Source organism: Saccostrea cucullata, unplaced genomic scaffold, assembly GCF_032062105.1.
Source record: "Saccostrea cucullata isolate Sc308-1 unplaced genomic scaffold, CSIRO_AGI_Scuc_v1 ctg14, whole genome shotgun sequence".
NCBI classification, from domain to species: domain Eukaryota; kingdom Metazoa; phylum Mollusca; class Bivalvia; order Ostreida; family Ostreidae; genus Saccostrea; species Saccostrea cuccullata.
Window position 1 is genome coordinate 203071 of NW_026941090.1, and position 23621 is coordinate 226691.

The 23621-nt window shown below is 33.7% G+C and overlaps 1 protein-coding gene across 1 annotated transcript in view; it reads left to right on the forward strand.

The window, feature by feature from the left end:
• LOC134257146 (protein argonaute-2-like) overlaps window positions 1-23621 on the forward strand; it is a 34400-nt gene that overhangs the window by 8326 nt on the left and 2453 nt on the right. Inside the window, 18 exon segments of the mRNA XM_062739786.1 lie at window positions 47-167; window positions 264-445; window positions 628-764; window positions 886-1020; window positions 1303-1390; window positions 3175-3258; window positions 15496-15559; window positions 15895-15966; window positions 16101-16148; window positions 16260-16382; window positions 16670-16803; window positions 17001-17121; window positions 17124-17202; window positions 17941-18100; window positions 18231-18321; window positions 21662-21856; window positions 22045-22281; window positions 22942-23141. Coding sequence (XP_062595770.1) covers window positions 47-167; window positions 264-445; window positions 628-764; window positions 886-1020; window positions 1303-1390; window positions 3175-3258; window positions 15496-15559; window positions 15895-15966; window positions 16101-16148; window positions 16260-16382; window positions 16670-16803; window positions 17001-17121; window positions 17124-17202; window positions 17941-18100; window positions 18231-18321; window positions 21662-21856; window positions 22045-22281; window positions 22942-23141 — 2271 coding nt within the window.

Here is a 23621-nt window from a genome sequence, read left to right on the forward strand (position 1 = left end):
GTGGTGTAAAAGTAGTCTTCTAATAATAGTCTTCTTATAATTTCAGAGAAATAGTGGAGACGATGGTAAATGCCTACACACCCAGAATCTTCTCAGGCCAGAAACCTGTCTTTGATGGAAGAGAGAAAATGTATAGCAGAGAACCACTGCCATTTGGCAAGGACAAGGTAATATTTTGGCTGTTTAGTAGTCTTTACTTAACAATCAATGCTGTAGAGTCTATGGAATAAGCATGATAAGGAAGTCATATTTTTGACCTGTAGGTGGAGCTGGAAGTGACCCTGCCAGGAGAGGGGCGGGACAGGATATTTAAAGTGGCCATTAAGTGGGTGTCCCAGATAAGTCTGTACGCCTTGGAGGAGGCACTGGAGGGCCGGGCACGCAGGATTCCCGAGAGTGCAGTAGAGGCCCTAGATGTCATCATGAGGCACCTGCCTAGCATGATGTAAGTAACAGGGGGCGGCAGAATCCTTTCTTTTGTCTACTAAAAAAATCTAAGTAATGGGTAGGGGTGTGTGCAACATCCTTTCTCAACTACATATAACTGAGATACCATTCTAAATTTAGTTTAATTTGACCAGTTATGGCATGAAGTGTATGATGTAGCTAATTCTGGTCGTTACACAGGTACACCCCAGTAGGACGGTCATTCTTCTCCCCACCTGAGGACTATGATTACCCCCTGGGAGGGGGGAGAGAGGTCTGGTTTGGTTTTCATCAAAGTGTTCGCCCCTCCCACTGGAAGATGATGCTAAATATTGATGGTACGTTATACATCAACTGGTTTTGGTCTCTTAATGATTACAAAAAAGAATAATACATCAATTCTATTAGTATTACAGTTTATACAGAAAGATAGCAAAAAAGTTTGATTTTTATTTTTAGTGTCAGCTACAGCTTTCTATAAAGCCCAGTCTGTCATTGATTTTATGTGTGAGATCCTGGAACTGAAGGATGCCAATGAACAGAGGAGACCCCTGACTGATTCTCAGAGAGTCAAGTTCACCAAGGAAATCAGAAGTAAGTCTGACTGATTCTCAGAGAGTCAAATTCACCAAGGAAATCAGAGGTAAGTCTCATCTATTGAAAGTCTTAAAACAGGTTGTTCAGAAAGCTAAATGTATATAGACAATTACATGTACGTGTTCATCTATGTGATACTAGTAACATAATATAGAGTTGATACAATGAAGTGAATTTTTACTGAATTTTGACTAAGAAATATGTCATACTAGGACCATCCACAAAACAAGAAATAATGCTAAAAATTTAAATGAGCACCTTATTTTAAATTTATGACAGATTTAAAGGTAGAAATCACTCACTGTGGAACTATGAGGAGAAAGTATCGAGTTTGTAATGTCACCCGCCGCCCTGCTCAAACTCAGTCGTAAGTACTGCCTCCAACAAACACACATGTACAGTTATAAGTTCTGGGTTACATAATGCTTGTTATAAGTAATGCCTCACACAAAATCATTGATTCTTCTTCACTGAACTCTTTTAAGTTAAAATTATGCTCGTCCCATTTCATTAGTTATCTAGGGGATTTGAGGTGATTTTATCTTTAATTAATTATTTGGGTTATGCAATGCTGATCAACGGTTATTCTATACTTCCTTTGATTTTTCTAATCATTATTTTCAAATTATGAGTTTACGAGGGTTGTTCAAAAATTATTGAGACATTGTGTATATTTTGCTTTCTAATGAACGTCTTTCGGTGATAATTTGCATATACGTTTGACTTACATTAAGAATTAATAAAAGCAAGAAATATTTTACAAATATTAAATATTTTCTCTACAATGGTATATAAATGCGTCAATAGTAGGGGTACCCGGAGCAGTCACGAAATCAGATATTGAAAATATGTAACACCAACGTTCTAACTCTTCGTGGACCCATAATAAGAGAGAAAATAATTCTGTTTATGTGTATAATTTTTCAGCTTTAATTCAAATTCATGTTGTGCAACTTTGATAGAATTTTGATCAGGAGTATGGAGATCATAAAAAAATTAAGCGCGGTAGAGAAATCTGCTAAGAACGAAAAAATGGATTTTGACGTCAAGGGCGGAGCAGGGAACATACCTAAAATTTAGTGTAGCGCAGTGTAGAACTCTTTTCCAGACACAACGACCTACTAAAATAATAAGTACGAGAAAAAAATAATGTGATAGGGTTTGTTATTTCATTGGTATAATTTTTTTTTTACAATTAGTTCAACCAGAGTAAAATCAAAAGCTCTGGACAACCATCAGTTATTATGTACGGTATTAATATCGTTCCGGTATCAATATCGTTGACCCGCTTTGCATAAATCGACACTGCATGATTTTAAGTCAACTTTTCCCATAAAAGAAAATATTACACTCAGGTAGCAACAGCATACGTTTTTAAGGAATAGTTTGAGAAAAGAGACTGTTAGATTTTTGTACTGTTATATGTAATAACAGAGAAGGAAGATTAAACGCTTCCCGATCGTTTTACATGCGAAACCATCCCTGGCTGACGTGACGTTAAAATGACGTAGTGATGCTGCTCCGGGTCGATAGACATACGCATGTTTATTATTTCACCAAAACTTTTCTTATTATCATAGGAATTAGAAATTTTGCATAAGTGTTTTATTCGTTCTTTATAAAATGTTGATGAATTTTCCTGAAATTATCTCCGTCCTTTATGGAGTAAATGTAATTGTCTCAATAATTTCCGAACAGCCCTCGTACTAAGGACAGTATAAAACATGATCAAGTTGTTTACATTTTTGTCATAACAGGACATTCATGATTTAAATTTACTTTTTAAAAGTCAGAACAAACTAACTTTAATGTTAGAAAATCTTAATAATATTTTCTCTGTCTTATTTAATAGACTCAGATTAATTTTATATTAATAAGTATAAACATATCTGTGGTGTTAATGAATTCTTAAATGTCACGTAATATGCACATTCTTCATACAGATTTATTGTTTATATAAAAAAAATGATGCAGCGTTTAATGAAATTTTATTTTTTCTTGAGATCTTGTATCCTTAGTTCCTCTGAGAATCTCTTTAATCTTTACACAGATTTATTATTAATAAAGATACATGTAAGTTGATACATTAGTTCATTAAATTATATTCTACATTCCTCTGAGAATCTCTGTAGTTTTGATTATTGTTTCCAGATTTCCCCTCCAGCTGGATTCGGGACAGACAGTGGACTGTACAGTGGCCAGGTACTTCCTAGAGAGATACAAGATGAAATTACTGTAAGTATACGTCAATATGTAGGATTTGTTCATTTACATGTACATGTACTTAGTGGTCCTTGATGGGTGAGAACATTTATCTTGTTTTTCTTAGATAATCATGCATACATGGTGATAAAGAGATTTAGATGTTGCACTGGTATGCATATCGTGAAAATGCATTTTATTTAAAACACAGATAAGGCTATCTAAATTTAATTCCCTGGTTCTCAGGCCAATTTTCTCCAAAACAGATGCGGGAGGGCGGCATTTTATTTTTCATTTTATTGGCAATAAAGTAGATGAGGGAGGTATTTTTTTATTTTAATTTCCGAATTTTCTTTAAAATAAAGATAATTTTTTTAATCACAGATATACTTTCCATTTCTGGTCAAAATTTCTGCTTTATCCATTGCTTAACAGCGTGTAAACATCGTAGGTAATGTCCTCGAATGTATTTTCAAACGAAGTAGCCAAAATCTCATTGTAAATTGCTACCGGAAGTGATATTTGAATACTAAACTACGAAACAAATGAGGTCGGAATTTTTTTTACCGGATTGGTCTCCGCATTACTAACTTTTTATTTTATCAAAAATACAATAAAATCGGCAATGCGGCTACCTCAAAACGGATGCGCGCGGGCCTGAGAACCAAGATTTCAATTTTATTTGGCCTAAGCTTTGGTATTTTGGTATCTTGAATAATCTTGAAGATTATCAGAAAATGTGATGATATCTGGAGTATGTGTCAGGATATCAAACTTGTGACTTTACGTCAAAGATACCATTATGATAACAAAGAGAGACAAGAATTTTTTTTTTTTGCTGTATAACAAGATGTAGCAACATTTAGTTTCTTGAAATATTACAAAAACTAACCTATGGGTTCATGCAGATTGTGTCCCATAGTTGATTTTTTTACCTGGCTTATTTAAATGTATTTTATTGAACAAATTGCTGTTTTTAATGATTTCTTATTAGGGCCCCGCAAGAATTTGCGGGTGCCCTATAGTAATCACTCTGTCTGTCCGTCCGTCCATCCGTCTGTCTGTCTGTCTGTCTGTCCGTCTGTCACTCTTCCGTCCACAAATTTTCTGTTTTTTACCAATAACTTTTTTTATGGTTGCCCAATCATCTTCAAATTTGGTATGGTAGTTCAGTAGGCAGAAATACATATTTTGATGCTAAGTTTGGTTCTGTATGTCTTCTGGTTTGGAGCTGGGGTGGTGGGGTAGATTCTTAATCTATGCATAAGAATGAATGTACAACTTTTTTTATGGTTGCCCAATCATGTTCAAATTTGGTATGGTAGTTCAGTAGGCAGAAATACATATTTTGATGCTAAGTTTTGTTCTCTATGTCCCCTGGTTTGGAGCTGGGGTGGTGGGGTAGATTCCTTAACTTTATATACCAAAGCATTGGCAAAGAGAGATAACTGCTGAAGATGTTCCCATTGTAAATTGAATGCTTCTATGAGTCCCTTGAGATTAATTAGCTTTCCTCCTGAAGAAAATGCAGAGCATTATCTTTATCTGTCAAATTGAGATGAATTACCACCTCTGTCTACAAATAAGTTTGTTTTGAAGTTCAGTCAATTTGGAATGCTATGAACACTCTGAAATGTGGATTTAATTTTTATGTTCCCCAAACGAAGTTGGGGAACATATTGTTTTTACTCTGTTTTTTATAATGTTCCCCAAACGAAGTTGGGGAACATATTGTTTTTACTCTGTTTCTTATTATTATTATTAGGGTCTTCCGTCTCCAACGGAAGACCCTTCTATTATTCTATTGTTTCTTTTTCACTTTTTTTCTTATTATTATTATTTTTCTCCATACCAATTTTTGTGCAGACGATTTCTCAGAGACGGTTTGGTCGATTTCCTTGAAAATTTCAGAGATGATCTATAATAATGTGAACCTTATTCATTTTTTTTAATTTTTGAAAATTCACTTCCGGTCGGAAGTTATCGCCCTTTAATCGAATTTTTAGTGACCATTTTGTCCGGACAAAAACTCAAAAACGATAAAAGCTAGAATGCTGTCCTTTTCAGGACTGATAGACAACATATTATAGTTTTGCACCTATACTTTCAAATATTCCGGAAGTGCTTAGTATGGAAGCTCGGTAGGGGTCAAAAATTAAGACATGAATCATGACTGAAATTTTGAGACATTTTCCATCATATCTTTTAAAGTATAATTATTTTGTTAAAACATACTGATCAATATTTGTGCAGAATCACAAGATCTTTAATATGATATCAAGAAAAAAGTGCTGACTCATCACATTAGGGGCCGAGAGGGGCCAAAAGTGTTTAAACGATAACTCTGTAACAGTCAATATTTTGTAATAAATTACTGAAGCAAAAATGTTTATCTCAACGATCTACAACTATATATTATAATTTTAATATCGTATATTACATAATTAGGGGCCACAAGGGGCCAGAATGCTAAATCTTTGACGCTTTATATCTCGAGAGTGAAAATATTTTGATAAGTAATATTGAACAAAAGATGTTCAAATTAATGTTCTAAACAATATGCAACCTTTCATTTTTTGCTAAACGTCCCCTTTAAGGAGTTGAAGGGTTGGCCCCTAATTATTTTTTTTGCTAATAGCTCAAAAACGAAAAAGAATTTCTGATTAATTGTTGAACAAAAAGTGTTCAAAATCCTAAGAGCTGTACGATGAGATCATCATGTATACATGAAAAAGGGGCTGGGCACTCGAATTAGGGGCCAAGAGGGGCCAAAAGTCTTCAATCGATAACTCTTTATTAGTTAATATTTTGTAATATGTTACTGAAGCAAAGATGTTTATCTCAACGATCTACAACTATATAGTTTGATTTTTATGTCGTATGTTACATAATTAGGGGCCGCAAGGGGCCAGAATGCTAAATCTTTGACGCTTTATATCTCGAAAGGCAGAAATATTTTGATAAGCAATATTGAACAAAAGATGTTCAAAATAATGTTCTGAACGATATGCAACTTTTCATTTTTTGCTAAACGTCCCCATTAAGGAGTTGAAGGGTTGGCCCCTAAATATTTCTTTTGCTAATAGCTCAAAAACGAAAAAGAATTTCTGAATAGTTGTTGACCAAAAAATGTTTAAAATCCTAAGATCTTTAAGATGAGATCCTGACAAAAGGGCTGGGCACTCGAATTAGGGGCCAAGAGGGGCCAAAAGTCTTCAATCGGTAACTCTTTATTAGTTAATATTTTGTAATACATTTCTGAAGCAAAGATGTTTATTTCAACCATCTTCAACTATATGTTATGATTTTTATGTCGTATGGTATATAAATAGGGGCCACAAGGGGCCAAAATGCTAAATCTTTGACGCTTTATATCTCGAAAGGCAGAAATATTTTGATAAGCAGTATTGAACAAAAGATGTTCAAAATAATGTTCTAAACAATATGCAACCTTTCATTTTTGCTAAACGTCCCCATTAAGGAGTTGAAGGGTTGGCCCCTAATTATTTCTTTTGCTAATAGCTCAAAAACGAAAAAGAATTTCTGATTAATTGTTGAACAAAAAATGTTCAAAATCTAAAGAGCTGTACGATGAGATCATGAAAAAGGGGCTGGGCACTCGAATTAGGGGCCAAGAGGGGCCAAAAGTCTTCAATCGATAACTCTTTATTAGTTAATTTTTTGTAATATGTTACTAAAGCAAAGATGTTTATCTCAACAATCTACAATTATATATTATAATTTTAATGTCGTATGTTACATAATTAGGGGCCACAAGGGGCCAGAATGCTAAATCTTTGACGTTTTATATCTCGAAAGGCAGAAATATTTTGATAAGCAATATTGAACAAAGGATGTTCTAAATAATGTTCTGAACATATGCAACCTTTAATTTTTTGCTAAACGTCCCCATTAAGGAGTTGAAGAGTTGGCCCCTAAATATTTTTTTTGCTAATAGCTCAAAAAAACGAAAAGAATTTCTTAACAGTTGTTGAACAAAAAGTGATCGAAATCCTAAGAGCTTTTAGATGACATGAAGAAAAAAAGGGCTGATTCCTACAATTAGGGGTCGTTAAGGGGCCAAAAGCCGATTTTTTAAGTCTTTAATGTTCAATGTCTTTTACAGATTGTGGTAAATCATTATCTTTTAATGAAAATCTCAATCAAAATCTTATCTCATCTTATCAAGAATTGGACGGAAGACCCACTCGTTGCTCGCAACGAGATCGTATCTAGTTCTTATTATTTTTCTTCTTCCTGGGAAAATTTTGTCCACGAGTGATCTTGTAAACTACACATCCGACTTAGGTGAAACCTTTTTAGGGTCAGTAGGCATGTTATGTAGAGTTGCCAAACAAAGGTCATTTTGCGCGCACGTGCTTGCAAGAGCGCGCACGTGCAACAGGTGAAATTACCAATATAATGGATATTGCCGTAACTTTTCTATTTTTTGATGAGATGCTTTGAAACTCATAATGTAAGGATACATTAGTAGTATAGACAAGATAGCATGGTCAAAATAGCAAGATCTCACGCGCATGCACGTGCGCTTCGCTCTGATTGGCTGAAACTAAAGTCTCAATAACTTTCTTGTTTCTTGTCATAATCCTTTGAAATTTTGAACATAGTCCTACGTTATGAAGATCTACCGCATGATATATAAGAATTTTCATGAAAGCATGCGCATGTGCGTGTGCTGCAAGCTGATTGGCTGAAACTTTAAATGGCAATATCTCCTTTGTTTTTTGACGAAATTCTTTGAAATTTAAAATATAGTCATGCTTTAGGATATCCTACAAAATGATATAGAAAAAAAATCATGAAATCACGCGCATGCACGTGTGCTGCAAGCTGATTGGCTAAACTTTAAATGGCTATTTCTTCTTTGTTTTTTGACGAAATGCTTTGAAATTTAAAATATAGTCATGCATTAGAATATCCTACAAAATGATAAAGAAAAAAAATCATGAAATCACGCGCATGCACGTGTGCTGCAATCTGATTGGCTGAAACTTAAAATGGCTATTTCTCCTTTGTTTTTTGACGAAATTCTTTGAAATTTAAAATATAGTCATGCATTAGAATATCCTACAAAATGATATAGAAAAAATCATGAAATGTTGCGCATGCACATGTGCTGCAATCTGATTGGCTGAAACTTTAAATAGCTATAACTCCCTTGTTTTTCAACCAAACATAATGGGATTTAGAACATAGATAGATGTAAGGGACTCCTACAAGAAGGTATGATCATCATGCACGTGCACGCACGTGCGTGCATTTGAAACGAGTATATTTAAAAATACTCTTGAATGAGTGATTTTTATTACTTTTGGACTGAATGCTTTAATATATAGTATATTAAATATATAAATAGTGTAGACAAGATGATATGGTCATAACGCACATGCATTCACATGCGCTTGGGTGCAATGCTAAAAATTGAATATAATTGGTATCCTTCTGGGAAAACGTTGGTAAAGTCAAAAATGCACAGAGTTTGTCTTATTTAATGAAGCTTACAGGAAATATGGCACCGAAAGGGAGTTTGGGGGCGTTTGGGGAACATCTGTAACGGTTCCCGTTACAATTAGCACTAGTTATTATTATGTTCCCCAAACGAAGTTGGGGAACATATTGTTTTTACTCTGTTTCTTATTAGGGTCTTCCGTCTCCAACGGAAGACCCGTCTATTATTCTATTGTTTCTTTTTCACTTTTATTATTATTCTTTTTTTTTCTTTACAATTTTTTTGCAGAATATTTCTCGAAGACGGTTCGATCGATTTTGTTCAAATTTTCAGAGATTATGTGTTTCTATCTGAAGTTTGTACCCCCGACTCAATTTTGAAAAAATCACTTCCGGTCGTGAGTTATCGCCCTTTCTGTGATTTTTAGAGGGTCTCCTTGTCCTTGAGTAATCTCAAAAACGGCATAAGCTAGAGAGCTGAAATTTTCAGCGATGATAGACGACACTTTGGTGAATTGCAGAATAGTTTTGAAAATTTCCAGAAATGTATAGTATGGAAGCTCGGTAGGGGTCAAAATTTAGAACACGAATCAAGAGTGAATTTTCGAGACATTTTGTATCATATCTTTTAGAATATAACTATTTTGTTAAAACATACTGAACAAAATTTGTGCAGAATGACAAGATCTTTAAAATGATATCAAGAAAAAAGTGCTGACTCATCACATTAAGGGCAAAAAAGGGCTTAAAATCTTTTTTCGATAACTCTTTAACAGTCAATATTTTGTTATACATTACTGAAGCAAAAATGTTTATCTCAAAATTTTACAACTATATATTATAATTTTAATGTTGTATAATACATGATTAGGGGCCAAAAGGGGTCAGAATGCTAAATCTTTGACGCTTTATATCTCGAAAGTGAGAGATATTTTGACAAGTAATATTGAACAGAAGATGTTCAAAATCATGTTCTAAACAATATGCAACCTTTCATTTTCCGCTAAAAGTCCCCATTAGGGAGTTGAAGGGTTGGCCCCTAAATATTTCTTTTGCAAATAACTCGAAAACGAAAAAGAATCCCTGAATAGTTGTTGAACAAAAAGTGTTCAAAATCTTAAGAGCTTCAAGATGAAATCAAGAAAAAGGGGCTGTGCACTCAAATTAGGGGCCAAAAGGGGCTTAAAGTCTTTTTTCGATAACTCTTTAACAGTCAATATTTTGTAATACATTACTGTAGCATAAATGTTTATCTAAACAATCTACCACTGTATATTATGATTTAAATGTCGTATATTACATGATAAGGGGCCAAAAGGGGCCAGAATGCTAAATCTTTGACGCTTTATACCTTGAAAGTGAGAAATATTTTGACTAGTAATATTGAACAAAAGATGTTCAAAATCATGTTCTGAACAATATGCAACCTTTCATTTTTCGCTAAAAGTCCCCATTAGGGAGTTGAAGGGTTGGCCCCTTAATGTCTCTTTTGCAAATAACCCGAAAACGAAAATGAATCTCTGAATAGTTGTTGAACGAAAAGTGTTCAAAATTTAAGAACTTTCAGATGAAATAAAAAAAGGGGGCCGGGCGCTTAAAGTAGGGGCCAAGAGGGGCCAAAAGTTTTCAATCGATAACTCATTAGTTGTTAATATTTTGTAATACATTACTAAGCAAAGATTATTATCTCAACCATTTACAACTATTTATTATGATTTTCATGTCGTATGGTACGTAATTAGGGGCCAAAAGGGGCTAGAATGCTAAATCTTCGACGCTTTATATCTCGAAAATGAGAAATATATTGATAAGTAATATTGAACAAAAGATGTTCAAAACCATGTTCTGAACAATATGCAACCTTTTATTTTTCGCTAAACGTCACCATTAAGGAGTTGAAGGGCTGGCCCCTAACTATTTCTTATGTGAATAACTCAAAAACGGAAAAAAATTCTCTGAATAGTTGTTGAACAAAAAGTCAACAAAATCATGAGAGCTTTCAGATGATATGAAGGAAAAAGGGCCGATCCCTAATGTTTGAGGCCGTGAGGGACCAAAAGTTTATTTTTTGAGAGTCTTTAATGTTCAATGTCTTTTTACAGATTATGGAAAATCATTATTTTAGAATGAAAATCTCAATCAAAATCTTATCTCATCTTATCAAGAATCGGACGGAAGACCCACTCGTTGCTCGCAACGAGATCGTATCTAGTTATTGTTATTATTATTTTTCTTCTTCCTGGGAAAATCTTTTCCGCGAATGATCTTGTAAACTACATGTCCGACTTAGGTGAAACCTTTTTAGGGTCAGTAGGCATGTTATGTAGATTTGCGGAACGAAGGTCATTTTGCGCGCACGTGCTTGCAAGAGCGCGCACGTGCAACGCGTGAAATGACCAAAATAATAGATACAGCCGTAACTTTTCTATTTTTTGATTATATGCTTTGATACTCATAATATAAGTATATATTAGTAATATAGACGTGTTGACATGGTCAAAATAGCAAGATCTCACGCGCATGCACGTGCGCTTCGCTCTGATTGGCTGAAACTAAAGTCTCAATATCTTTCTTGTTTTTCGTCATAATCCTTTGAAATTTTGAACTTAGTCACACAATATGAAGATCTACAGCATGATTTATAATATATTCATGAAAGCACGTACATGCGCGTTTGCTGGCAAGAGCGCACGTGCAACATGTGAAATTACCAAGATAATGGATGAAGCCGTAACTTTTCTATTTCTTGATGGAATTTTTTGAAACTCACAATGCATGAATATAGTAGTAGTATGTACAAAATGACATGGTCAAAATTGCAAGATCTTACGTGCATGCACGTGCGCTTTGCTCTGATTGGCTGAAACTAAAGTCTCGATATCTTTCTTGTTTTACGTCATAATCCTTTGAAATTTTGAACTTAGTCACATATTATGAAGATCTACCGCATGATATATAAGAATTATCATGAAAGCACATAAATCCACGTGTGCTGCAATCTGATTGGCTGGAACTTTACATGCCTATATCTTTCTTGTTTCTCAACAAAACAGGATGAAGTTTAGAATATGAATAGGTATTATGGATTCCTACATGATATTGCTATCAAAATTGAATGCAAGGACGTGCTTGCATGCACATGCGCACACGCAATGCGTAAAATGAACAATATGTTTGAAAAACGGTAAAATTTATATTTTTATGACTTTTTATTGATTTCTGGAATATAAAGATATGTTAATGGTTTAGACAACATATCATGATCACCTTGCATGTGCATGCACGTGCGTTTGCGAACAATGCGTTAAATGACAAAAAGTTGATATCATTGTAGCTTTTAAAATTCTTTTATGAAATCCTGCGATACTAAGCATATTGAAAAAAAGTTTTAAAGGAACTTTGCACAAAAAGGGAGTTGGGGAGCGTTTGGGGAACATCTGTAACGGTCCCCGTTACAATTAGAACTAGTTATTTTTCTTCTTCTTCCTGGGTACTTTTTTGTCCGCGAGTGTTCTTGTAAACTGTTCATCCGAAGTAGGTAAAACCTTTTTAGGGTTAGTAGACATGTTATGTAGATTTGCGGAATCAAGGTCATTTTCCATGCACGTGCTTGCAAGAGCGTGCACGTGCAACACGTGAAATGACCAGTATAATAGATATAGCCGTAACTTTTCTATTTTTTGACTATATGCCTTGAAACTCATAATATAAGTATATATTAGTTGTAGATGCATAATGACATGTTCCTCGCGCACGTGCTTGCAAGAGCGCGCACGTGCAACACGTGAAATGACTAATATAATAGATATAGCCGCAACTTTTCTATTTCTTGATGAAATGCTTTGAAACTCATTATATAAGGATATATTAGTAGTATAGACATGATGACATGGTCAAAATAGCAAGATCTCACGCGCATGCACGTGCGCTTCGCTCTGATTGGCTGAAACTAAAGTCTCAATATTTTTCATGTTTCTTGTCATAATCTTTTGAAATTTTGAACAAATTCTTAAATTATGAAGATCTACAGCATGATATATAAAACTTTTCATGAAAGCATGCGCATGCGTGCGTGCTGCAATCTGATTTGCTGAAACTTTAAATGGCTATATCTCCTTTGTTTTTTGACGAAATGCTTTGAAATTTAAAACATAGTCATGCAGTAGGATATCCTACAATACGATATAGAAAGAAAATCATGAAATCACGCGCATGCACGTGTGCTGCAATTTGATTGGCTGAAACTTTAAATGGCTTTATTTATTTTGTTTTTTGACGAAATGTATGGAACTTTAAATATAGTCATTCATTAAGATATCCTTCAATACGATTAAGATAAAAAATTCATGAAATCACGCGCATGCATGTGTGCTGCAATCTGATTGGCTGAATCTTCAAATGGCTATAACTCCCTTGTTTTTTAACCAAACAGGATGGGATTTTGAACATAGATAAATATAAGGGACTCCTACAAGAAGGTGTATTCTTCATGCACTTGCTTGCACGTGCGTGCACGTGAAATGAGTGAAATTAAAAATACACTCGAATGAGTGTATTTTTTAATACTTCTGAATAACATCTTTGATATATTAAAATATATAGATAGTGTAGACAAGATAATATGGCTGTTATGCACATGAACACGCGTACAATGCTTAAATTTAAATATATTTTGTATTCTTCTGGAAAGACCTTGATAAGTTTAAATTCCATTAAGTATTTCTTATTTAATAGAGATTACAGGGAATATGGCACCAAAAGGGAGTTGGGGAGCGTTTGGGGAACAGAAAACGGTCCCCGTTACAATTAGCACTAGTTTATAATTTATTTTTGTTTAATAGTTATGATTTCATTGAATTCTAATCACAAGAAATAGATTAAAGAAGATTTTTTTAATTTGCTTTTTTCACTTTATGTTAATTTAAGAATATTATTAATTTTTAGGATAATTGTATAAAAAACCCATTCTATCATTAATACTGAAAAAGTTCTTATTGTAACTTTAGAAGAAAATGATGAGAGAGGTAGTCAATTAATCCCTCGGGATTAATTATCTAGCCTGCTGCAGAAAATTTAGAAGGCTTATCTTTATCTGTCACTTTAAGGTTAATGAGAACCTTTGTCTGCAACTGCTGTTTGTTTGAAGTTAAGGTCAAGCCTTCATGATATCTGCATTCATTGAAGGCTGGCATTTTATATAACACAAGCCTCATAATTGTTTAAGGTTCATCGATACTCTGATAAGAGAGATAACTCTACAGATAAGAAAGATAACTTTCTGCAGACATTTTGTCATGAAATTCAGTAATTTGTCATGCCAGAGTTTACAAATCTCTATCTGGACCATTTTATTGTTAACTCAAGCAAACCTATCCCATGGTTCAGAGGTTGATTTCTAGTTTTATTGCTAGTATATTAAAAAATTATTTTGAATAGTTTACCTAAAACATTTATGCTCAGTTCCTTTAAATGGTGTAAATCGATAAAAAAATCTATTTCTTAACGTGAAAGTCTTAATAGTTGTAAAGAAATAAAAGCCGCAGAATTATTTATAAACATTTAATTGATATTTTATTTCATTAAAAAAGAATTTCAAGGGCGATAATGGAACGATAACTCTTGCTTATGGATGCATTTTATTTTACATGCACAAAAAACAATTTGATATTCTGATTTAAAAAGCATCGCTCCAGTATGTTTTCTAAAGGGAATCAGATAGGTATGAGAGTAGATATTATTTTTATATATACCTCATATTTCTAATTTAATTGTGAGATTAAAAATAATTGATCTTTCTAATGACCATATCAAATTTTCTTCAAATCATGATTTGACATATCATCTATTTCTGAAAAAGTAAGCAACGCTTCATACTTCAAACTATTTTTTATTTGAATTGAATGTTATAGTTGTTGCTGAAAATCAATGTTTGGAATTTTAAAAAAAAGTTGTGAAATGTGGAGCAGAGGGATACTGTCCCTTAAATATACATTCAATGTTAAATTGTTCTTTACTGTCTAATGTAAATACAAGGATATTATTTTCAGGTTTTTGAATATTCAAGAATTATCTTGAAATTTTAAGAATACAGTTGCTTTGTACATTTTTTGATCATTCCGTAAGCTGCGACCTATTAATTCTACCCCATGGCGGGGCCCTTGCTGACTGGTCAGTTTTCTAGTTTTTTTTGTATTTAATATGTACATTACTTTGATATATTATGTCAGCTGAATTTTATTATTATGAAAATTAATAAATAAGAGTGTGCTATTAACTGCACCCACACACTATCAATTTAATAAGAGATGTCAGACAAGTCAGTGATATTTGAGTGTTCTAGGGGTTTATTTTATTAGTTTTATGTTCATTGCAATACCTGGTGTGCAATCTGAACATGGGATGAATTACTGTCAATGTGTAGGGATACAATGTCTTATCTTAACTGTTATTATCTTAGATGCTTTTTTTCCATTGTGAAAGGGCAAAAATAACCCTATACACTATATTTGATTTGAGGTGGAAGTGTTGCTAGCCTCACAGGACCTGAATATACATCAAGATTAAGAGAATTATGAGATTATATTAGTCAACGTGTCAAAGTTTTATGTCAAAACATGTAAAAAAAAAAAAAAAAAAAAAAAAAAAAAAAAAAAAAAACAGTATCATCAGCAAGTAACAGTGCAATCATTTGAAATATCTTTGGTTGTCAACATATTCAATAATTTATCTTTAGATGATTGGCTCTGGGATAAAATGAATTAACATCAATTTATAATTTTACTATATTTTTTTTCACTGTAGACATCCACATTTGCCATGTCTACAGGTGGGACAAGAACATAAACACACATATCTTCCATTAGAGGTAAGTGTTTTATTTAGATCTACCAGTGTCATGGGTATTTGTTTAGATCTACCATTGTAACTATGGAGTTTTTCATTTTAATATAGCTTATGATTTAATTTATCTGGAGTACCTGCAGGCAACATGTGTTCTTTATTGGTGACTCTTGCAACATTCATTTTCTGTGATTTCTTAAATTAAATGATGCATTCAGTACAAACTGCAAAGCAGAATCCTTTTATTTAAAGTCTCATCTTGAAATATCAGTACACTCTTATAAAGACATGTTCAGTATTCACAATTATAGTTATATGCCTTGAGAATTTGGAGGTATATATATTCTTTCCTTATTGTAGGTTTGTAATGTTGTTGGAGGCCAGAGATGTATAAAGAAATTGACTGATCTCCAGACATCTACCATGATCAGGGTAAATAACTCTGTCTTAATGAAGTTAGAATACTGCTGTGGCAGTTATTGTAAACACTGTGAAAATTGTATTGATAAGGATGTTTCAGTATTGCTTTCAGCAGTTGTGTATTGTTCTGTATATTTTTTCTACAGGCAACGGCAAAGAATGCACCAGACAGAGAAAAAGAAATCAATACTTTGGTATGTAATTTAAAAAAATTAAACTTAAGAATGAAATTAAATTGTGACGTACAGTGTATTTTATATTAAATGAGACCTCCCATTATTATAAAATGTACATAATATATATAGGTCAAGAAGGCTAACTACAATGCGGACCCCCATCTGAGGACATTTGGAATCACTGTCAACCCTCAAATGATGGACCTGCATGGAAGAGTCCTGTCACACCCTAAACTGCAGTATGGGGGAGCGGTCAGTATTTATACAAGCATACAAAAGATCGACAGACATACAAAAAAATAGAAAAGTGTACAAAAAAGACACCCTCCCCAATTATAAATAAACGGGCTGTCAGTGTTTATAAAAGCATATAAAAAATTTACTGTCATCTGTTATGTTACTTGTGTACCAGGATTTCATAGGGGAAACAATCACTGTTAAACAGTCATACAAAATATATGCACCAATTTAGCTTTTCAAGATTTTATTTTGGTCATAAAATTCTAAAAAATGTAATGTACAATTGTATCTACTTCCAGACTAAAGCCCAGGCCCTGCCAAACCAAGGTGTATGGGACATGAGAGGAAAGCAGTTTTACTATGGAATAGAAGTGCGAGTTTGGGCCATTGCCTGCTTTGCTCCGCAGAGGAGTGTTAGAGAAGATGCACTTAGGTAAATATAAAAATTACTATTGTTTTTTTTTAAAATAATGTACATTTTGTTAGCCTTTCTGAAGTTTTGTTTCTTGTTCTTTTTATGATAAATTGTATTATTGGTAAAAATGGTAAAAGACCATATTAACTTGCCTACTTTAGAAAATGTATGCCTATGTACAGCAAAACCTGATATTTCTCTGATTTCATTGGCAGGAATTTTACCCAGCAGTTACAGAAGATATCTACAGATGCGGGCATGCCTATCCTGGGTCAGCCCTGCTTCTGTAAGTACGCCACAGGTCCAGACCAGGTGGAGCCGATGTTCAGTGTGGTACCTGAAGAATTAAAACCAAAAACACATACGCCGGACTACAGCTGATTGTGGTGGTACTACCTGGCAGAACACCAGTTTATGGTAAGACACCTGGCAAATCATTGTATGTGTAAGAAGTATTTAACAGTGTGTCCTTAAAATTCTGTATACTCATACATATTTCTCATGCAATTTTATAGAATTAAAACCAAAACAATTTTTTTCCATGTGTATCCATTTCTGCTTTCTTAGCAACCATTTCTGAGTGATGAAATTAAATGAGTATAAATATGGTACAAAGTTGTTTTTTTAATTACTGGGTATAGTGTTTTCTTTCTTGATTCTGTGTTATTTTAAAAGGTAATTTTGTTGAGTGGGTTTTGTAAGCAGATTTTCAGTCTGCTTTGATTTAATCCCATAACAGCACATCATGCATTTCAGTCATTTGTAAATTGAAAAAATAGAGAAAGTTGATAATGACAAGTCATTAAACAATTATTGGAAAATGTTATGTACAATGTCAGAGCCTATTGGAATTAAATGAATATGACACAACTTTTAACTTGTTTATAATGATGTTTTTGGTGAAACATAAACAAGATTTTTATATTTTAACAATTCACAACCTGATTTCTACCTTAATAATTACTCAGACATTTCTTTTTCACTTTTGCATGTACATGTACTTTGAGAAAGTGAAAATATTTATATTCACTAATTTTAGTCCTTATAACATGTAGGGTCCAAATGCTGGAAATGCATTAAAAACTTGATAAGTATTAAATAACAAGTATCGAGGCACAAAGCATTAATTCTGTGTATGTGATCTTATGTTTGTAGCTGAGGTGAAAAGAGTGGGTGACATCCTGTTTGGGTTAGCCACACAGTGCGTGCAGTCTAAAAATGTCAACAAGACTTCTCCGCAAACTCTGTCTAACCTCTGTCTGAAAATTAACGTCAAACTCGGAGGCATCAACAACATCCTACTGCCAAGTAGTAGGTAAGGGGTTAATGGCCATCTAGCATCAATACATTTAACTCAGTGAATGGTAATTGTTATCTTAATGAAAAGATGTGTATTGGTAATTTTCCATGGTTTGTGGCTTATGTGCTGTATATTTGCTTTGTAGACCCCTTGTGTTTCGAGAACCAGTTATTTTCCTGGGGGCTGACGTGACACACCCTCCTGCTGGGGACACCAGCAAGCCCTCCATAGCAGCTGTAAGTTGAAAGTCACAATCAAATACTACATGTTTATGACAGGTTTTTTTTGCATATCACAGTATTTGCAAAAATACCTGAAAGACTTGTTTTAAAATTATATTGTCCTAATTTTTGCAACTCTGTTTGTTATGCCCCGCCACGAATATGGCTGGAGCATATATTGTTTGACATGTGCATCTTCCGTCCTTATGTCCTTCTGTCTGTCCTTCCGTCACACTTTGCGTTTAGCTCTGTTCAAAGCTCAGTTTCAAAGAAACTATCCAAGATATTTTCATCAAACTTCATATGCTAATAGATATTGATGAGAGCTATGCAACTGCATCAACATTTTTTGACCTTGACCATTTCTTTGACCTTGACCACACTTTTCTTAAATTAGTGTTTAGCTCAATTTTAAACATACCATTCAAGATGGTGTTATCAAACTTCACATGTTGATACATACTGATGAGAACTATTCAACTGCATCACCATTTTGACCTTGACCTTTCCTTTGGCCTTGACCTCACTTATCTTTAATTAGTGTTTAGTTAAATTTTTAAAGATACCATTCTAAATATTTTTATCAAACTTCATATGTTGATACATATTGATGAGAGATATGCAACTGCATCAACATTTTTGACCTTGACCTTTCCTTTGACCTTGACCTCACTTTTCTTAAATCAGTGTCAAACTTCATATGCTGATACATACTGATGTAAGCAATTCAACTGCATCAACATTTTTGACCTTGACCTTTTATTTGACCTTGACCTCACTTATCTTTAATTAGTGTTTAGCTCAGTTTTAAAGATACCATTCAAGATATTTTTATCAAACTTCATATGCTGATACAAACTGATGAGAGCTATTCAACTGCATCAACATTTTTTGACCTTGACCTTTCCTTTGACCTCACTTTTCCTAAATCAGTGTCAAACTTCATATGTTGATACATACTGATGTAAGCAATTCAACTGCATCAACATTTTTGACCTTGACCTTTTATTTTCCTTGACCTCACTTTTATCAAATTATATAAGTCAGTTTTAATTAAAGAAATCATTCTAGATATTTTTATCAAACTTCATATGTTGATACTAGGGATGGGTATCGCCAAAAATTTCGTATCGCGATATATCACGATTTTTCCCCAAAATATCACGATAATATCATGATATTTTTGCAAGCAATTTTTACAATGATTTTAAATAAATAGTGTTTTTTCTTAAAAATAAGCTAGAAAAACAAAATTTCAATTTTTATGCACATAAAATTAATCATGTCTGGAAGGTAAGATGCCGTTCTTTTCACCTTTTACAACATTTTTTAATCTTTCTGTAATTGTTTTTTGAAAGATTGAACAAATAAATGAATAATTTCTTGACTTTATAATATGTACCTAAATACTAGTATTTAGATCTCCGTATCACGATACGTATCACACAACAAAAAATCGCGATATACCGGTATACCGATAAAATCGCACATCCCTAGTTGATACATATATATTGATGAGAGATATAAACATTTTTGACTTTGACCTTTCCTTTGACCTTTGACCTCACTTTTCTTAAATCGGTGTCAAACTTCATATGCTGATACATCTTGATGAAGCAATTCAACTGTATTAACATTTTTAACCTTGACCTTTCATTTGACCTTGACCTCACTTTTATCAAATTGTTTTCAAGTCAGTTTTAAAGAAACCATTTATAATATTTTTTTTCAACTTCTTATGTTGAAACATACTGATGAGAGCTTTTCAACTGCATCAACAGTTCTTGACCTTGACCTTTCCTTTAACCTTGACCTTATTTTAATGAAATTAGTGTCAAACTTCATATGCTGATACATACTGATGTAAGCAATTCAACTGCATCAACATTTTTAACCTTGACCTTTTATTTGACCTTGACCTCACTTATCTTTAATTAGTGTTTAGCTCAGTTTTAAAGATACCATTCAAGATATTTTTATCAAACTTCATATGCTGTTACATACTGGTGAGAGCAATTCAACTGCATCAACATTTTTGACCTTGACCTTTCCTTTGACCTCACTTTTCCTAAATCAGTGTCAAACTTCATATGTTGATGCATACTGATGTAAGCAATTCAACTGCATCAACATTTTTGACCTTGACCTTTTATTTTCCTTGACCTCACTTTTATCAAATTATATAAATCAGTTTTGATTAAAGAAATCATTCTAGATATTTTTATCAAACTTCATATGTTGATACTAGGGATGGGTATCGCCAAAATTTCGTATCGCGATATATCACGATTTTTCCCCAAAATATCACGATAATATCATGATATTTTTGCAAGCAATTCTTACAATGATTTTAAATAAATATTGTTTTTTCTTAAAAATATGCTAGAAAAACGAAATTTCAATTTTTATGCACTTAAAATTAATCATGTCTGGAAGGTAAGATGCCGTTCTTTTCACCTTTTACAACATTTTTTAATCTTTCTGTAATCTGAAAGATTGAACAAATAAATGAATAATTTCTGGACTTTATAATATGAACCTAAAAACTAGTATTTAGATCTCCGTATCACAATACATATCACGCAACAAAAAATCGCGATATACCGGTATACAGATAAAATCGCACATCCCTAGTTGATACATATATATTGATGAGAGATATGCAACTGCATCAACATTTTTGACTTTGACCTTTCCTTTGACCTTTGACCTCACTTTTCTTAAATTGGGGTCAAACTTCATATGCTGATACATCCTGAGGAAGCAATTCAACTGTATTAACATTTTTGACCTTGACCTTTAAATTTTTTTGACCTCACTTTTATCAAATTGTTTTCAAGTATTTTAAAGAAACCATTTACATTTTTTTTTAACTTGTGTATGTTGAAACATACTGATGAGAGCTTTTCAACTGCATCAACAGTTTCTGACCTTGGCATTTCCTTAGATCTTGACCTCGTTTTAATGAAATTAGTGTCAAACTTCATATGCTGATACATACTGATGTAAGAAATTCAACTGCATCACTATTCAAGATATTCTGATCAAATTTCATACTCTAATACAAATTTTCATGTTGCATTACTAATATACCGACGGCAGGCCATTCATGTCCTATGGACATATTTCTAGTTGTTTATGACTTATCATAGTTATTGATGTGGTAAATTGTTTATAAGTTTATGTGAATTTATTTATTTTGCAAGCTTAAAGCACTAGCAAAGCAAGTGAAAATTGAATTGCTGCTAAAAATACCCGTTAAAAATACCTGTTGTATATAAAGTATTTGAATTAATTAAATCAAGATCAGGGAATCTTTTAGCTATGTAAAAATGGCATCATCCATTGTTTTTAGGTGGTTGGTAGTATGGATGCCCACCCAAGTCGGTACTCGGCCACCGTAAGGGTCCAGGAACACCGTAAGGAAGTGATAGAGGAGTTCTGCTCGATGGTCCGTGAACTTCTTATCTCCTTCTACAAGTCCACACAATTCAAACCAACCCGCATCATCATCTACAGGGACGGGGTCAGTGAGGGCCAGTTCCAGAAGGTAATTAATCATAATTCTTTATGTTTATGAGTAGTGTGTTTATGCTCTGTATATTTAGACAGTGTGAATTTCCCTCTTCATGGAATGGAATCCAATCTTTTTAGAAAAGTTGTTATTGTTTCAATTTTTTTTTCCACTAATGATATATTTCTTGGTATTTCTTTATACTCAAACCGTTTGTATGACAGGTGCTTGCCCATGAGCTGAGAGCAGTAAGGGAGGCATGTATGAAGCTGGAGATCGGATACCAGCCCGGAATAACATTTATAGCTGTTCAGAAGCGACATCACACTCGATTGTTTTGTGCCGACAGGAAGGACCAGATAGGACGCAGTGGAAATATCCCAGCAGGCACCACTGTGGATGTGGGAATCACACACCCCACTGAGTTTGATTTCTACCTATGCAGTCATGCTGGAATTCAGGTAATCAGGAAGCTTACATGAAAATTAGGGCTGGGACGATATATCGAGATATCGATATATCGTGATATTTGTGAGGACGATACACATATCGATACATATAAAGAAATATCGAAATATCGCCCAAAAAATCTTACTTCTATTTTTCTTTGCTTATTTAACATTTGGGGTTTATATATAAAATAAATAAGCTAAATGTAAATATAGATATGGAATAAATTATTCTTATTTGCAAAGAAATAATTTGTTTATTTCAATGCAAAAAAAAGATTTTATAAGCAATTAAACATATCGTGATACATATCGTATCGTGGCTTAAATATCGTGATACTTATCGATATAGTAAAAGTTGTATCGTCCCAGCCCTAATGAAAATGTATAACCTGTGTTGACATTCAGTATCTGAAATAACAGTTCCACTCATAGATCTCTTCTCTATTAACTTGTTGGTTTCATGCTACATTTGTTTTCTGTTATTTTTTGAACAGAGAAATACAATATCAAAGATAAGCAATTTGCTAATTCATCAAACTTACACAATTCTTTTGCATAACAATGTGATGAAACTTTTCCAAGTAGATTACGAACATTTAAAATATACTGTAAAATTTGAATTTGGAATGATTTATTAGTAATGTAATTAATGGATTTATTTACTTACAGGGCACAAGTCGGCCCTCTCATTACCATGTGTTGTGGGATGACAATTGTTTTAAAGCAGACGAGCTTCAACAACTGACATATCAGCTGTGTCACACATACGTACGATGTACACGCAGTGTATCAATCCCCGCTCCAGCGTACTACGCTCATTTAGTGGCATTCAGAGCACGATATCATCTGGTAGAGAAGGAACATGACAGGTTTGTACTCAAAATGATTCCCACTGAGATTACACTAAAGTCAATAAAAGATTATAATCAGGCGCGGATCCAGGAATTGAAGTTAGAGGGGGCGCCAAAAGTAGACAAGGGGTCTGGGGGCCGCCTTGAGACCCCCAGTAGGTCCAGGGCAAAGTTCTGGTGGGGGCCCAGGGGGCGAAGCCCCCAGAAGCTCCTGGGTTCTAGAGATTTTGTAGGGTAAAAATGAGGTCTACCAAGTAGACATATTTACATTTTCTAGACGAAACTGTGATTTACGTTAACTTTGACAATTTTAGGGGGGGGCGCGCGCCGGGTGCACCCCCCCTTAAATCCGCCACTGATAATTCAACAATGGTTCCACTTGTTGAAGAAAATTGGTACTCTGCTATATGTTGTCCTTATAGATTTAGTTTGAGATAATATAGATAATACATGCATGAAAAAACTGTTGTAATGTTGGTTTGATATGTTTTGTAATAT